We start from the raw sequence: 14,736 nt of genomic DNA on the forward strand, positions 1-14,736 counted from the left end.
CGGCACGCTCTCGTCCCCACCGCCCCTGGCCCCTTTCTCATAGGCCTGGTGCTCTCCTTTCTCCGGCCCCTCCGCACCTATGCCGCTCTCTCATTGGCCCGGCGCCCTCCTGCCGGCACGCCCCCTCACGCTCTGGCCTGGCCCTCGCGCGGGGTTTGAAGACGGACCCCGCCTGCTGCTGCGGGCCCACGGGTTTCCGCCGGTGGCGCGGGTTTCTGAAAGTAAAAGGACCGAGACGTGAAGGCCTCGCGAGGCCCAAGGAGCAGAGAGAAGGGAGTCAAAGGCGGGCCCCGTCAGACCTCCGGGAGGAAAGGGAGCAGGCCGCGACCCGCGCTGGTAAATCTGTACTTCGCTTTTCTTACCTCACCCCCCCACTTACTGTCTCTAAATCCGAATCCTTCCCTGCTCTACTGATTTCCCCTCCCGTTTTCGTTCACAATCTCCGTTCAGACCCTGATGCAGACAACATATCGTTTTCGCAGGAGAATATATCAACACAATTGAGCACGAAATTCACCAGATTTCAAGAGCTTCATGATATCCACGTTAAGAACTAGCCTGCTCCCCAACATTTTTGCCCATTCAGGTATAAATCCGGGGGCTGCGGTTTGTACATAAATATGCATCGTCTTGTATATATGGCACCCCTTTGTTGAGTGCTTAGTACATTTTCGCAGTGCGCTCATGGTATCCTCTCTACAACTCCAAGAGGTAGGAATTCCAATTACAGTCGCTACAGGTGTTGAAGACCGTTAAATCATTTGCTCTTGCTAAAAGAGTTACCGGGGTTAAACTCAGATCCTTTCTTTATCCTTCCCAAATTGAGAGAGGACCAGTGTTTGGCAGTCCTTTCTCTGCTGCAGTGCAACTGAAGAATATGACCCCCTCCAAATCCTACCGGTGGTCCAGCTCCTACTTCTTTTTTTTTTTTTTAATTTTTTTTCAACATTTATTACTTATTTTTGGGACAGAGAGAGACAGAGCGTGAACAGGGGAGGGGCAGAGAGAGAGGGAGACACAGAATCGGAAACAGGCTCCAGGCTCTGAGCCATCAGCCCAGAGCCCGACGCGGGGCTCGAACTCACGGACCGCGAGATCGTGACCTGGCTGAAGTCGGACGCTTAACCGACTGCGCCACCCAGGCGCCCCTGGCTCCTACTTCTAAGGAAGGAACTGGTACTGTTAATAAGTCCTGTTACCCTGAGATGCCCACGCCCAAAATGATGCTTGAGTTAAAGCAACAGCAGATTTTGTTTTCCTGTAAATTATGCTAATTTGTCTAGTGAAACTTTAATTATAGTAGAACAGTTGGCTAGAGGAAATGTCTTCTGAGTCCAGTAATTTGTTTTGACAGAGTTGTCTCAGAGGTGGCAGGATTTGATCTGGGCCTTGAAGAGGAAGAATTTGGGAAAAGCAAGTGAGGCGTTCCAGGTGAGAGGAATCTACGCCAGAGGGTGCTTGTAATTGGCCAGGGACAGGAAGTGGTCCTTATGCATTTGGTGGTAAGAAATAAAATGATTAAGTGATTCTAGAGACTGTAAAGCGGTTTAGAATCTGGTCCAGATTCTGGAGAGAGTTTGGACTTCTTGAGGTGAATCAAAGTATGAACTGAGTGATGCTCTGAACCATTAATGAGTGGCCCTATGGAAAGTTCTGAATCTGGTTTTAAAGGTGATTGATTAGTCGGGCAGAGTTAGGCTGTTTGGATGAATGATCCACTGCGGGTGGTAGAAAGGGGAAGCTGGAGAAGAATAATATGTCACTGTTTTGTTATCCCTTACCAGAAATTTTTGGGAAATTTGATTTTTTTTTTTAATGTTTATGTTTGAGACAGAAAGAGTGTGAGTGGGCTTGGGTAGAGAGAGAGGGAGACACAAAATCCAAAACAGGCTCCAGACTCTGAGCTATCAGCATGGAGCCCAACGTAGGGCTGGAATGCACCGACTCGAGATCATGACCTGAACCAAAGTCTGATGCTTAATCGACTGAGCCAACCAGGTGCCCTTAGGGAAATTTTAATATGACTTACTTTTGTTTAAGCATAGAGAGGCAAAGTGACCAGAGTGGGGGGTGGGGAGAAGATTCAATTGGTGTAGTTAATTTCTTCAGGTGTTACTCATCTGGGATATAATCTTCTATAACAATATTACTGTACATGAATTTTAATCTCATACTTGATTATGAATATTCTAGTAACAGGAGAAGTAGTATAAATGTGTTCCAGGAGGCCAGCAAGGGGATTTTATTAAGAAAATATTGCCAAATACCAGAACATTACTAAACACTGGAACTGGAACATACATGCCGGGAAACACAAAATACTGGTGAATCTGTTCTCAGGGCACAGGGAGAAGCTGACTTGTGATTAGACAAAAGGAGAAAGAAGCTAGAAGCGCACCAGGGAGAACCATGGCAAGGCTTTAGCTCTCCCTAGAGGCCGGGAATCTGTATTCCAGCTGCTCCTGGGACTCCAGCCACCAAGTGTGCTAGCTGGGCAAGTCTGGGCATAAACCAGGGCTATTGAGGTTGGCTGCCTATGTCCTTTCCCTGCCTCCTTTCCTCTGCCTCTTCTTCCACTACGGTTCCTCAAAAATGACTCAGCCAGACTTTTTTCTAGCCTGACCACCTTTAGTTGTAAAATCAGTATCGAACATGGTTAATTGCAATGTTAAGAAAAAAGCATTGTGGGATGTGGCGCCTGGGTGGCTTAGTCAGTTAAGCGGCTGACTTTGGCTCAGGTCATGATCTCGCAGTCCATGAGTTCGAGCCCCACATCCTGCTCTGTTCTGAAAGCTCAGAGCCTGGAGCCTGCTTTGGATTCTGTGTCTCCCTCTCTGTCTCTGCTCCTCCCCTGCTCATGCTCTTTCTCTCTCTCTCTCTCTCAGAAATAAATAAACATTAAAAAAAAATTAAATAGCACTGTCGGGGGTGCCTGGCTGGCTGACTCCGTTGGTAGAGCTTGTGACTCTTGATCCTGAGGTCATGAGTTCAAGCCCCACATCGGGCATAGAGCTTATTTTAAAAAAAGAAGAGGAGGAGAAAGAAGAAAGAACATTGTGGCACAGTGTGAAGAAATAAATAATAGAGCTCTTAAGCCTAGTATTTTATTTATTTATTTTTTTTTAATTTTTTTTTCAACGTTTATTTATTTTTGGGACAGAGAGAGAGCATGAACGGGGGAGGGGCAGAGAGAGAGGGAGACACAGAATCGGAAACAGGCTCCAGGCTCCGAGCCATCAGCCCAGAGCCCGACACGGGGCTCGAACTCCCGGAGCGCGAGATCGTGACCTGGCTGAAGTCGGACGCTTAACCGACTGCGCCACCCAGGCGCCCCAAACCTAGTATTTTAAAATACAGCAAATATTTTTCTTTGGAACTTGGAAACTGTTACCAAAAATAGTTATGGTCCTGTGTGAAAAGAGGTTTTTGCTGCACAATTATGTAAAAGACCACAATCCTTCCCCACCAGGAGTTAAAAGCATTTCGAGGGGTACTTGGGTGGCTCAGTGGGTTAAGTGTCCAACTTCAGCCTAGGTCATGATCTTGCTGTTTTGGAGTTTGAACCCCGCGCGGGCTCTATGCTGACAGCTCAGAGGCTGGACCCTGTTTCAGATTCTGTGTCTCCCTCTCTCTCTCTGCCCCTTCCCCACTCACGCTCTGTCTCTCTCAAAAATAAACATTAAAAAAAAAAGCATTTCAAAATTGGTGACCTGTTTCTTCTCGTAGAGGGTAGAGATGAGGAAAATGATAGTCCAAAACCAGAATGCCAGATGCCTTCCTGTTCTCCATTTCCTTTGCTTTTGTCATTTAATCCTCCTGCTCCTACAGTGAGGCCCCCAGTTGTCTTCTAACCCTGAACCCAGCTGTTAAAATTTTTGAACGGTGCAAACAACATGAGGGAGTAACATATTGAATTTCTCTTTGTTCTCTGTTGGCTCTGTGGTTTCCTCAGTTCAGTGAGTTGTCAAACCATACTCTCATGGTCATGCCAGCAATTTTTACAAAATCAAAAATTTTCCTGCTGTCCGTGTCACTAAGTGTGAACATGTACATGGTTATTCTTCGTCAGTTACTGGTTAGATCCTAGAGCTACAGATCCTATCTAAATGCATTCTGTGTTTCTTGTCTTTATTAAGTCATCAGTGGGCTTTATTAAAAGTTATACTTTATAGAAGAGAATCAGTTTCTCACTTAGGTTGTCTAAATGTTGAGGATTTTTATCTGTATGTGAAACAAATTAAGATAAAATTTGTGCTCAGAATCTAGCATTATGGAGCCCCTGTATCACTTCGTATTGAAAAAGCCATTTCGTTAAAAACTATCCTCTCTTCAATCCAGTGAAATTGTATTCCTTTCCGCGGCATACCTGTAATGACATTTATGTTGATATCTTTAGAATTACGTTGGTTATAATTTATTTATTAAAATTTTTTTAATGTTTCTTAAAAAATTTTTTAATGTTTATTTATTTTTGAGAGAGAGATAGAGAGTGCATGTGCCAGCGGGGGAGGGGCTGAGAGGGAGAGGGAGACGCAGAATCAGAAGCAGACTCCAGGCTCTGAGCTGTCAGCATAAGAGCTGGACGTGTGGGGCTCAAACCCATCAACTGGGAGATCACGACCTGAGCTGAAGTTGGATGCTTAACCGACTAAGCCACCCAGGTGCCCCTCTTGGTTTGTAATTTATAATTTTCATCTGGATCAGGTGTAACTTTGAGAGCAATCTTTCTTAGGTCTGTTATGGTTGGAGTCAAATGTGAAATTTAACAGTCATGACGTTTTACCATCTCAGTCTTCTAGGATGAACCTATTTTTCCTTCCCGGGAATGTATCATTTGCCAGTGAGTTTGTGTTGTTGGAAGGTTTTCTCCTAAAATTGAAGAGAATATTTATCAACATGATAAGCACAAGTACTGGAAAGGCATCGTGAAAGGTAAATAGGAATTTTTCCCTCAAATGCTGTAGTTTATGTTGTTATTTCGGTTTATAAAATGAATGTATGTGTTTTATATATCAGTAAATTATGACATAGATATTGATGAAGAGGGAGACTACATCGGTTTTCTATTTCTGTGTAAAACATCACACCAAAACTTCTAGGCTTAAACAAAAAGTAATATTTTCTTCCAGTTCTGTGGGTTGAACAGCTGCTTTGCAGATCTCACCTGAACTCACTCAGGCTTACTTACACATTGAATTCTGGTGGGTGCCTGATCCAAAATAGCTTGACTCAATATATCTGATAGTTGATGTTGGCTGTTACCTGGGGTAACTTGGGTTCTTCTCCAGGTGGCTTTATATCCTCTATGAGGCTAGAGTTCTGGCATGACAGTCTCAGGGTGGGACTACAGCATAGCCAAATCCAGTGCAAAAGCACTTAACACCACTAGTTTGCTTCACATTTGTTGATGTGACATTGACACATTGAGATTCACATTGTTGATGTGACCAAAGCAAATCACATGACCAAACACAGAGTCAGTGTGGGAGTGGGCTCAGACAGCAGCTATTGATGGGAGGAATGGCAAAAATTTTGTGGCCATTATCTACCTACGATACAAGCTTTTTTCCCCTTCTAAAAACTCATCCTTTTTTTTTTTTTTTCTAAGTAAAACATAATCAAAAGTTGAAAAAGTATTGCCTGGCCCCCTCACCTGGTTAAAATGGAAATGTATGCAAACAAAAACATATATGATTAGATTAATAAACAAGTGTTAAAAGACCATCATTTCACATTGATCACAAAATTACAGTTATTAACAGACATAGATTAAAATTTATTTATTCCCGTCTTCAATCGTGCTTATGATGAACATAGACATTCTAAACCAAAGTAGCCAATATTGCAGTTCCCATTTATACACGGTGTTGTCCTCCCAACTAACGGCTGTGTTGGGTGAAAAGAAAAGAAATGGATAGAAACATAGAAGGAAAGGGAACTAAGAGTTGCACAGTGGTGTCTGGAAATGAACTCTGCCCTGAGAAGTAGTAGCACAAGAGTCATGGCCAAAGTAGTAGGACGACTTGGGCAAGGTCAATAGTGCTTGATGCATTGAAGTGGTTCTAGTGAAAACGATAACGATACAGAAACCACTTGTATTTACCTGTGACTTTGTAATTTACAAAACGTTTTCTTAGGTCTTATCACATGTATCCTGATAATTACATAAAGTATTCAGGATGACATTGATCCCCATTTTGCAGTTAAGGCTCAGCGAACTTCTAAAATCATAGCACTGTTAGAAGAACCAAGATTGAAAGATATCTGACAACTAGCCATGTTCTCATTTCACATTAAAACTTCATGTAAAATAAATAAGTAAATAAATAGGATAAGGAAATAGCCATTAGGAAATGGGTTTTGAAGTTTTACCAAAAAATAAGTATATGTATTCTAAACAAAGAAATTGATGTCCTTGTTTTTTTAGTACTAATTGGTAGAAATCTTACACAGGAAAGGATTTAGTTTCCCGTAACTTCTGAACCAATGGAGAGAAAATGGGAAGCAAAACTGAAGCAAATTGAAGAACGAGCAGCTTGTTATGGGAGGAAACCATTGTCCTCAGTATACAGACCGAGATTGTCCAAGCCAGAAGAACCACCTTCCATTTGGAAACTATTCCATCGGCAAACTGAAGCCTTTAATTTTGTTAAAAGCTGTAAAGAGGTAATTTTCTCATCTCCTGCCTTTGTTTCTGGGGCTACTGTAACTTTAGATTTCTAAAAACAAACTAAAAATCGTTGTTTGTGTTTATTCCAGCCCACATGATCTACAAAAGAATCGTGATCTAAATATCACACTGTTTGCAAAACATATCCCTATGAATTATTGGGCATTTACTTTATATTAAGAATGAAGAGCAATGACCTATGTAGTGCCAATTGGTTTGAAAAATTTGTAATGATACTTAAAAAAATTTTTTTTTTCAAATATAGTTGACATAGTAAGTATATCGGTTTCAGGTGAACAACATAGTGATTTGACAGTTCTATACATACAAAATACTCACCACAGTAAGTCTAGTTACCATCTATCACCAAAGTTACTCCAATATTATTGACTATATTCCTTATGCTGTCCTTTTCATCACCATGACTTATTTATTTTATAAGTGGAAGATTGTACTTTTTAATCCCCTTCCCCTATTCCTCTTGTCTCTCCATCTCCTCCCTGCCCCACTTTGGCAACCACTGGTTTATTCTCTGTATTTATGAGTCTGTTTTAGGTTTGTTTTGTTTTTGGATTCCACATATAAATGAAATCATAGGATCTTTGTTTCTCTCTAACTTATTTCACTTAGCATAATACCCTCTAGGTCCATCCATGTTGTGAACAGCAAGACTTCATTCTTTTTTTTTTAGGGCTGAGTAATATTCCTTTGAGTACATATACTGTATCTTCTTTATCCATTCATCTGTCAGTGGACACTCGGTGTGTTCCATATCTTGGCTGTTATAAATAAATATGGCTACACATATTCTTCTGAATTAGCGCTTTCATTTTTTTCAGGTAAATACCAAATTACTGGATTGTATGGTATTTCTATTTTAATTTTTTTGAGGAACCTCCATTCTGTTTTCCATAGCGGCTGCACCAACTTACGTTCCCACCAACAGTGCTGCATGAGTGTTCCCTTTTCTCCAAATCCTTACAAACATTGTTATTTCTGGTCTTTTTGATACTAGCCATTCTGATGGGTGCAAGGTGGTATCTCAGTGTGGTTTTGATTTGCATTTCCGGGATGATTAGTGATGGTGAGCATTTCTTCATGTGTCTGTTGTCCATCTATAGTCTTCTTTGGAAAAATGTCTATTCAAGTGCTCTGCACATTTTTAAAGTCAGATTTTTTTTTTGGTGTTGAGTTGTAAGAGTTCTTTATATTACTTTGGATATTAACCCCTTATCAGATATATCATTTGTAAATATCTTCTCCCATTCAGGAGGTTGCTTTTGCATTTTGTTGATGGTGTCTTTTGCTGTGCAAAAGCTTTTTAGTTTGGTGTAGTCCCAATTGTTCATTTTTGCTTTTGTTTCCACTGCCTGGGGAGATAGATCCAGAAAAATATTGCTAAGGCTGATGTCCAAGAGTTTACTGCCTGTATTTTCTTTAAGGAGGTTTATGGTTTTAGGTCTTTTATTTAGGTCTTTAATCTGTTTTGAGTTTATTTTTGTGTATGGTGCGAAAAAGTGGCCCAGTTTCATTTGTTTGCATTAGCTATCCAGTTTTCTCAGCACCATTTATTGAGGAGACTGTCTTTTCCTCATTGCATATTCTTGCCTCCTTTGTTATAGATTAATTGACCTTATAATTATGGATTTATTTCTGGACTCTCTATCCTGTTCCATTGATTTGTGTGTGTACTTTTGTGCCAGTGCCATACTATTTTGATATCTATAGAATTGTAATCTACTTTGAAATCTGGGGTTGGAATACTTCCAGCTTAGTTCTTCTTGCTGAAGACCGCTTTGGCTATTTGTGATCTTCTTTGGTTCCCTACAGATTTTAGGACTATTTGTGCTAGTTTTGTGAAAGATATTATTGGTATTTTGGTAGGGATTGCATTCGATCTGTAGATTGCTTTGGATAATATGGACATTATAACAGTATTACTTCTTCAGATCCATGAGCATTGTATATCTTTCCATTTTTGTTGTCTTCAGTCCTTTAATCAGTGTCTCATGGTTTTCAGAGTACAGGTCTTTCACTTTGTTGATTAAATTTATTCCTAGGTGTTTTATTCCTTTTGATGCAACTGTAAATGAGATTATTTTCTTAATTTCTTTCTGATAGCTCACTATTAGTATTTAAAAGTACACTTGATTTCTGTATGTTAATTTTGTATCCCGCAATTCTATTGAATTCATTTATTGTAATTATTTTTTGGTGGAGTCTTTAGGGTTTTCTATATGTAGTATCATGTCCTCTGCAAATAGTGACAGTTTTACTTCTTCCTTACCAGTTTGGATGCCTTTTTTCCCCTCCTTTTTCTTGTCTGATTGCTGTGGTTAGGACTTCTAGTACTGTGTTGAACAAAAGTGGGGAAAGTGGGCATCTTTATCCTTTCTTGATCTTAAAGGGAAAGCTTTCAACTTTTCATTGTTGAGGATGATGCTGGCTATGGGTCTGTCATATATGGTCTTTATTATGTTGAGATGTTCCCTCAATACTCATTTTGTTGATAGTGTTATGATATGGAATTTGGTCAAATGCTTTTTAAAGTGTTGTATTATGTTGATTGATTTGTGGGTATTGATCCATCCTTGCATCCCTGGAATAAACCCCACTTAATCATGGTGAATGATCTTTTTTTTTAAATTTTTTTTTATTAAAAAAAATTTTTTTTAACATTTATTTTTGAGAGACAGAGAGAGGCAGAGCATGAGCAGGGGAGGGGGAGAGAGAGATACAGAATCTGAAGCAGGCTCCAGGCTCTGACCTGTTTGTTAGCACAGAGCCGGACGCAGGGCTCGAACCCGCGAACTGCGAGACCATGACCTGAGCTGAAGTTGGACGCTCAATGACTGAGCCACCCAGGCGCCCTGGTGAATGATCCTTTTAATGTATTGTGTTAGATTTGCTAATATTTTGTTGAAGATTTTTACATCTGTGCTCATCAGGGATAATAGTCTACTTTTTTTTTTTTTTTTTTTTTTAGTGTCTTTGGTTTAGTTTGAGGGTAATGCTGTTCTTTCAGAACAAATTCAGAAGTATTCCTTTAAAAAAAAAAAGCATTCCTTCCTCTTATATATTTTGGAATAGTTTGAGAAGCATAGTTATTAACTCTTCTTTAAAAGATGTTTGGTGAGGAGCACCTGGAGGACTCAGTCAGTTGAGTGCCTGACCCTTGGTTTTGGCTCAGGTCATGATATTGGGGTTCGTGGATTCAAGCCCCACATCAAGTTCGTGCTGACAATGCAGAGCCTGCTTGGGATTCTCTCTCTCCCTCTCTCTGCTCCTCTTCTGCTTGTGCTTACTCGCTCTCTGTCTCTCTCAAAATAAATATATAAACTTTTTAAAAAATGAGTAAAAGATGTTTGGTAAAATTCACCTGTGAAGCCATCTGGCCCTAGACTTTTGTTTTTTGGGGAGTTTTTGATTACCAATTGAATTTCATTACTAGTAATCCATTTTCTATTTCTGATTTAGTCTTGGAAAACTTTATGTTACTATGGATTTGTCCATTTCTTCTAAGTTGTCCAATTTGTTGGCATATACTTTCTTGTAGTAGTCCCTTTATTTTTTTCCCCTTTTTATTTTTATTTTTTTAATCAAAATTTATGAAAAAAACAGTGCCAAATTCACATCCTAAAAACACAGAGATATGTATTTTAAAAGAAATATGTAGACTTTCAATTTCCAATCCATATAGGAGGCTTAAAAGTTGCCACTGTGTCCCAACAACACTAATTTTTTACCTAAGTAGTATAAAAAGCTGAAAACTGAAAAATCAACAACTTTTCTTAGATCTGTAAGAGAAGTGAGAACACAGGTAAGCCAATGCTCCCCCAAATTGGAAAGAGTGACAGACAAAAACAGAGAATCATAGCCTCCTGGAGAAAAGACCCATGAGCAGTAACCTCTGTTCTCTGGGAACGAGTGTCAAGTTAGGGAAACCTGAACTGTAACTGATAACTTGCTGGAGTCTCAGGATGGACAAGTCTGAGAGAGAAAATCTCTAAGAAGACCCGTCATTGGAGGGGTGGGGAGTGGAAGAGGGAGAAGCAGGAATGGCCCCACACTTTTATGAAATTTTCCCCCTGGGGAGCTCTATCAGTTTCTCACAATGAACACCAGAGAAAAATCTCCTCATGCTTCCAGCAGGGAGAAGAAAAGAGGAACCAATTAGAAATACGTCAAAGCAGTCTGTTCTTTTTAACATGGTCTACACTGAGGAGACACTATTTAACCATGGTTTAAGCTGTCAGGGTTTTATCAGAGCTAAACTAAATAATAAAATACCTAATGAAATACCTATCTCCAGCCCACTCTAATCATCCTGCCTCACCTAGTGGGTGGGCTGATAAGCCAGTATGAAGTTCATGGTCCAGAACAGGCTTATTAAAAGACCCAGACCTAATCAAAAGATGTAGTAGTCCCTTTAATCTTTTGTGTTTTTGTGGTGTCAGTTGTAACTTCTCTTTTTTTTTATTTTTTCTAATGTTTATTTTTGAGAGAGACAGAGTGTTAGCAGGGGAGGGACAGAGAGAGAGAGAGAGAAAGACACAGAATCTGAAGAGGCTCCAGGCTCTGAGCTGTCAGCACAGAGCCCGATGTGGGGCTTGAACTCATAAGCCGTGAGATCATGACCTGAGCGGAAGTCGGACACTTAACTGACTGAGCCACCCAGGCGCCCCTCTTTTAATTCTGATTTTATTTTTGAGTTGTCTTTCTTATTCTTGATGAGTCTGGTTATATCAATTTTGTTTATCTTTTCAAAGAACCGGTTCTTAATTCCATTGATATTTTCTATTGTCTTTTAGTCTTTGTTTCCACTCTGATCTTTATTATTTTCTTCCTTCTAATTTTGGGCTTTTTTAATTCTTGTTTTGTTCCTTTAGGTGTAAGTTTAGATTGCTTCTTTGAGATTTTTCTTGTTTCTTGAAGTAGGTCTGTATTGCTATAAACTTGCCTCTAATAGAACTCTTTTTCCTGTGTCTCCTGTAAATTTGGAGCCATTGTGTTTCCATTTTCTCGTGTGTCCAGGTATTTTTTTGATTTCCCTTTGATTTCTTCATTGGCCCATTGGTTTTTTTACTAGCACATTTATTTCCAGTTTTTTTCTCATATTGATTTCTGGTTTCATATTGTTATTGTTGGAAAAGATGCTTGATATGATTTCAGTCCTTTTAAATTTATTGAGACTTGTTTGGTGGCCTGACATATCCTGGAATGTTCCATGTGCACTTGGAAAGAATGTGTTTTCTGCCGTTTGGGGATGAAATGTTCTGTATATATTTATTAAATCCATATGGTTTAGTGTGTCATTCAAAGCCAAAGTTACTTTATTGATTTTTTTTTGTCTGGATGATCTATCCATTGATGTAAATGGGGTGTTAAAGTATGCTACTATTATTGTATTACTGTCATTTTCTCCCTCTTTGTCTGTTAGTACTTAATATATTTAGGTGCTCTTATGTTGGGTGCATAGACGTTTACAATTGCCGTATCCTGTTGTTAGACTGATCCCTTTATCATCATGTTATGACCTTCTTTGTTTCTTGCTATAGTGTTTGTCTTAAATCTATTCTGTTTGCTAGAAGTATTGCCACTCCAGCTTTTTTTTTTTCATTTCCATTTGTATGGAATATCTTTTTCTATCCCTTTTTCAGTTTATGTGTCTTTCAGTCTGAAGTGAGTCTCTGGTAGGCAGCATATAGATGGGTCTTGTGTTTTTTATCCATTCAGTCAGTTACCCTTTGTCGTTTGACTGAAGGATTTAGTCCATTTACATTTAAAGCAAAGATTTTGGTCGGTGTAGATGTACTGACTATTTTTCTTATTTTTAGTAATACAGAATGATGTTCAAATTCCAGTTTTTCAAAATTTGACAAAATTCTTCATAAGCATTGAGTAGCTACAGTGGGTTTTTGGATTTGTACTCTATTAATTTTTTGAATATTATTTTTGATTTCTATGAAGGATGTTCATGTATTTGCTTTGGAATACAAAGTGGGTGATGGACAACGTATTTACCTGGTAACAACCTACACTCAACTTTGGTTTTACTACAAATCCCGGTAAGTCTGTAAAGCACAGCATGTTAAAGTTACATTTCCTTCATCTAATTATGTTTGTGAAATTGATTCTGGCTGAATTAACTGTTACAGTTCTCAGTCACACAATAGTCCTTTACTGGTAGAATTGAATTCTGGAGCCTTCCTTGTCATGGCAACACTGATCTCACCAGGTGTTGGGAGAAGAGTACTGTGTAACCAACCGTGTGTGTGTGTGTGTGTGTGTGTGTGTGTGTGTGTGTGTGTTTTGAATTCCTAAATAATCTGTGTCACATGATGACCCAATCCCCCCATCACTTTTCCGTGTTGAAAATTACAAACCTCTTACTTACATAGGATGCCATCTGAACTTCACTTAGCACAAGTAATCATTTACTTATCAAGTCAGTATCTGTTCTTATTAACCCGTGTTAAAGTCCTATCTCCTGATCCACGTGGGAGCATTGAAAGCTCGTTGAAGTCAGGTGATTTAGAATATGTTTTTAGCCAATTTTGAAAAGACTGTTTTCCTAATGAAAATACAAATCTTAAAAATTCTCAAAAAATTTATCGAATCCCAAGAATATATGTGATCTTGGGATTCCAGTTTGAGAAAGTTCTTTTCTTAGACAGGATTTGCTTTATCATGTCACCAAAAAGCCAAGAATTGTCATACAATGTGAAAATTATCAGCACTTGAAAATATTTTCAAGTTAAATAATGTTACGAATACAATTATTACATGTTGTGTGATGGGAGCTCTTAATAATATGATCCATAAACCTACTGTGAGCAGTTGTTTACTTTGTCATGCCTTCACTGTGCCATAGTTATATGTCATTAAATCACAGTTAATACAGTATCTTGAAATATAAAAGCAGGTATTATGATTTAAAAGGTATAAGATGTAAACCTAATAATCTCACATTATTCAATTAGAAAAAATCTCTTACACTGCTATGAAGTCATTCCTGAAAACGCTGTGTGCAAGCTTTATTTTGATTTGGAATTTAACAAACATGCGAATCCTGAAGCTGATGGGAAAAAGATGGTTGCGTTACTCATCGAGGTACATTAAAAACTTGGGTTTTTCTTCTTATATCTGTATATCTCTTCATTCATTTATTCATTCATTAAGTGCATCCAACCTATGTAATATTTGGCTTCTGTGTTTCAGCTCCTTTTTTTTTTTCCTCTTCCTTTTGACCTTCATTTCTTAATGTGACTTTTCTGAGTAAAGTTCCACAGAGACCGAAGGTTCAGTTCTGGTCCATATGTTTTGTGATATTAGCACATCTATAAAAAATAGCCTTGAGAAAGATGGCAGTTTGGACGCTTTTTAAATTATATGTTAATTCTCTTTATGTTATAAATAGCTGACTCTGGTAAAAAGGCAAAGTAATTTTTACTGTAAAAATCAGGTAGTAAGATGAATTTCAAGAAAACTTTGATTAAAAATTGTGTCATAGGGGCGCCTGGGTGACTCAGCCACTTAAGCATATGACTTGGATCTTGGCTAAGGTCATGATCTTATGGTTCATCAGATTGAGCCTCAAGTCAGGCTCTGTGCTGACAGCCTGGAGCCTGCTTGGGATAGTCTCTTTCTCTCTCTGTCTGTTTCTCTGTGTCTCTCTTTCTTTCTCTGTCCCTCCCCTGCTGGTTCTCTCTCTCTCTCTCAAAATAAATATAACTTAAAAAATAAAAAATAAAAAAATTTGTATCACAGGGGTACCTGGGCGGCTCAGTTGGTTGAGTGTCCATCTTGATTTTGGCTCAGGTCATGATCCCAGGGTCATGGGATGGAGCCCCACATCTGGCTCCATGCTGGGCTGCTTGAGATTCTCTCTCTCTCCCTTTGCCCCTCTCCCCCGCTTGCTTCTCTCTCTCTCTCAAATTAAAAAAATAAGGGGCACTTGGGTGGCTCAGTCGGTTAAGTGTCCGACTTTGGCTCAGGTCGTGATCTCACGGTTCATGGGTTTGAACCCCACATCAGGCTCTGTGCTGACAGCTCGGAGCCTGGAG

General features: G+C 39.3%; 1 protein-coding gene across 9 annotated transcripts in view; it reads left to right on the forward strand.

Annotated features, from left to right (window-relative positions):
• Window positions 1-116: 116 nt before the first annotated feature.
• PRIMPOL (primase and DNA directed polymerase) overlaps window positions 117-14,736 on the forward strand; it is a 57,781-nt gene continuing 43,161 nt past the window's right edge. The window contains exons 1-7 of one of the 9 annotated variants that reach the window (XM_019828253.3): window positions 123-336; window positions 451-586; window positions 1,355-1,431; window positions 4,792-4,932; window positions 6,454-6,666; window positions 12,641-12,738; window positions 13,654-13,783. In XM_019828253.3, coding sequence (XP_019683812.2) covers window positions 6,487-6,666; window positions 12,641-12,738; window positions 13,654-13,783 — 408 coding nt within the window. In that variant the 5' untranslated portion in view covers window positions 123-336; window positions 451-586; window positions 1,355-1,431; window positions 4,792-4,932; window positions 6,454-6,486. Of the gene's footprint in view, window positions 337-450; window positions 587-1,354; window positions 1,503-4,791; window positions 4,933-6,427; window positions 6,667-12,640; window positions 12,739-13,653; window positions 13,784-14,736 lie in introns of all 9 variants that reach the window. The other 8 variants (XM_045055212.1, XM_011281381.4, XM_045055214.1 and 5 more) reach the window with 8 other exon arrangements.

This window comes from Felis catus, chromosome B1 (genome assembly GCF_018350175.1).
Source record: "Felis catus isolate Fca126 chromosome B1, F.catus_Fca126_mat1.0, whole genome shotgun sequence".
Classification (NCBI taxonomy): Eukaryota; Metazoa; Chordata; class Mammalia; order Carnivora; family Felidae; genus Felis; species Felis catus.